The following is a 2,500-nucleotide window of genomic DNA, read 5'->3' as shown; positions in this document are numbered from 1 at the left end:
TGAACTGTAGAGAGTAGAAGTACACCATGTACCTCTGAACTGTAGAGAGTAGAAGTACACCATGTACCTCTGAACTGTAGAGAGTAGAAGTACACCATGTACCTCTGAACTGTAGAGAGTAGAAGTACACCATGTACCTCTGAACTGTAGTGAGTAGAAGTACACCATGTACCTCTGAACTGTAGTGGAGTAGAAGTACACCATGTACCTCTGAACTGTAGAGAGTAGAAGTACACCATGTACCTCTGAACTGTAGAGAGTAGAAGTACACCATGTACCTCTGAACTGTAGAGAGTAGAAGTACACCATGTACCTCTGAACTGTAGAGAGTAGAAGTACACCATGTACCTCTGAACTGTAGTGAGTAGAAGTACACCATGTACCTCTGAACTGTAGTGGAGTAGAAGTACACCATGTACCTCTGAACTGTAGTGAGTAGAAGTACACCATGTACCTCTGAACTGTAGAGGAGTAGAAGTACACCATGTACCTCTGAACTGTAGAGAGTAGAAGTACACCATGTACCTCTGAACTGTAGAGAGTAGAAGTACACCATGTACCTCTGAACTGTAGAGAGTAGAAGTACACCATGTACCTCTGAACTGTAGTGAGTAGAAGTACACAGTAGCATGAAATGGAAATATTCAAGTACCTCCAAATTGCACTTAAATACAGTACTTGCGTAAATGTACTTAGTTACTTTACACCACTGATTTTATTTGCAGATGCTGCAGGAGCGTTTCCGGGAATTCGCCCGCGACACGGGGAACATCGGTCAGGAGCGCGTGGACACGGTGAACCGGCTGGCGGACGATCTCATCAACGCGGGGCACGGCGACGCGGCCACGGTGGCGGAGTGGAAGGACGGGCTGAACGAGGCGTGGGCCGACCTGCTGGAGCTCATCGACACCCGCACGCAGATCCTCGCCGCCTCCTTCGAGCTGCACAAGTTCTACCACGACGGCAAGGAGATCCTGCTGCGCGTCGTGGACAAACAGAAGAAGCTTCCGGAGGAGGCGGGGCGCGACCAGAACACCGTGGAGACGATGCAGAGGATGCACTCGGCCTTCGAGCACGACATCCAGGCGCTGGGGACGCAGGTACGAAAATATGATGTTTGTGTCTTTGACTGCTATGCAGCGACCTGTGCCCTGCACTACGAAGCTAGTTCAACAGACCCTGGATATGTTTGAGTAACAAACAAACTAACAAACGAGATCTCGCTAAGCGGTCCTACGACGCTGGTTATCAACTCGGTAAATCAAGCCAGGGTTTCTCTCTCCGGCTGAGAGCGCATTCACGTGAAAGGGGCGGGGCTAGCAACATTTGACCAATCACAAACATGGAGAAGCTACTGACAGCGCAGCGTCATACTTCCTGAATGAAAAGTCAACTATAATATTAGACATATGAAGAAGTTAAACTTTAAACATCCATGACTTAAACACTTGATCCAGGATCAAAGCCACATAGCTGCACCTGCAAGGTGAATACAGCTGGTAACAGAACAAGTGTTTGAATGCGTACATGAACAGGTTTATGATATCACTGCCCCGTCTAAGACACCATCTGACTTTCATTACATTTGACTCGAGTGTTTCCTCAACTTAATGTGTTGCTTCAAATAATCCTTCTGCATCCAGTATGTGACACTGTGAGTGTTGCACGGCCAGATACGGCTCAGCTGACTCAGATAAGGAGATGATACATTATGATGTGATATGAATGATAAGTGTGACACGTCGGCGTCTTCCCTGCATACGGCAGCTGTTCTGTATTTCCTTTCTCCTGTGATATGACTTGATAGATTTAAACTCTGCACACTGAGCTCTGATTGGTCAGCAGGCGGTGCTTTCACTGAGTTGAGCTCTCATCTATAGACGCCGGAGGCGGGCAGCGTCAGGTACAAAAAGTGATTTAGCCTTCCCAAACCTGAGCCTCACGCGCCGCCCATGTGTTCACAGAGGATCACTCATCACTCTGGATAATCAGAAAGTAGATCCTTGACAGCATGTCATTCCCTCTGTGCCCCCTCAGAGCTGTCACTCAAACAGAGACACGCCCAACATCTTTAAAGTCATATATATATATATATATATATATATATATATATATATATATACTGTAACAAAGTGGATCATTGAACTAGTCGTTGTTGTTGTTGTTGTTGTTGTTGTTGTAGTAGTTTTTCATATATAATGAAAAATGACCGTGGATTTTCTGAGTAACGTGGACCTTCGCCCCCCCCTGCAGGTGCAGCAGCTGCAGGACGACGCGGTGCGCCTGCAGGCGGCGTACGCGGGGGATAAAGCTGATGACATCCAGCGGAGGGAGGAGGAGGTCCTGGAGGCCTGGAGGTTCCTGCTGGAGGCCTGCGAGGCCCGGAGGCTGAGGCTCATCCACACCGGGGACAAGTTCAGGTTCTTCAGCCTGGTGAGGGACCTCATGCTGTGGATGGAGGACGTGATCTGGCTCATCGAGGCCCAGGAGAACCCCAGGT

General features: G+C 48.4%; 1 protein-coding gene across 4 annotated transcripts in view; it reads left to right on the top strand.

Annotated features, from left to right (window-relative positions):
* The window catches only part of LOC307043624 (spectrin beta chain, non-erythrocytic 1-like), an 81,984-nt gene that overhangs the window by 57,135 nt on the left and 22,349 nt on the right, over positions 1–2,500 (top strand). For all 4 annotated transcript variants that reach the window (XM_079688193.1, XM_079688194.1, XM_079688195.1 and 1 more), the window contains 2 exons: positions 726–1,100; positions 2,254–2,498. In XM_079688193.1, the coding sequence (XP_079544319.1) occupies positions 726–1,100; positions 2,254–2,498 (620 nt within the window). The remainder of the gene's footprint in view (positions 1–725; positions 1,101–2,253; positions 2,499–2,500) is intronic.

Source organism: Notothenia rossii (genome assembly GCF_949606895.1).
Source record: "Notothenia rossii genome assembly, chromosome: 1".
NCBI lineage: Eukaryota > Metazoa > Chordata > Actinopteri > Perciformes > Nototheniidae > Notothenia > Notothenia rossii.
This window is presented reverse-complemented; position numbering and strand designations above follow the sequence as displayed.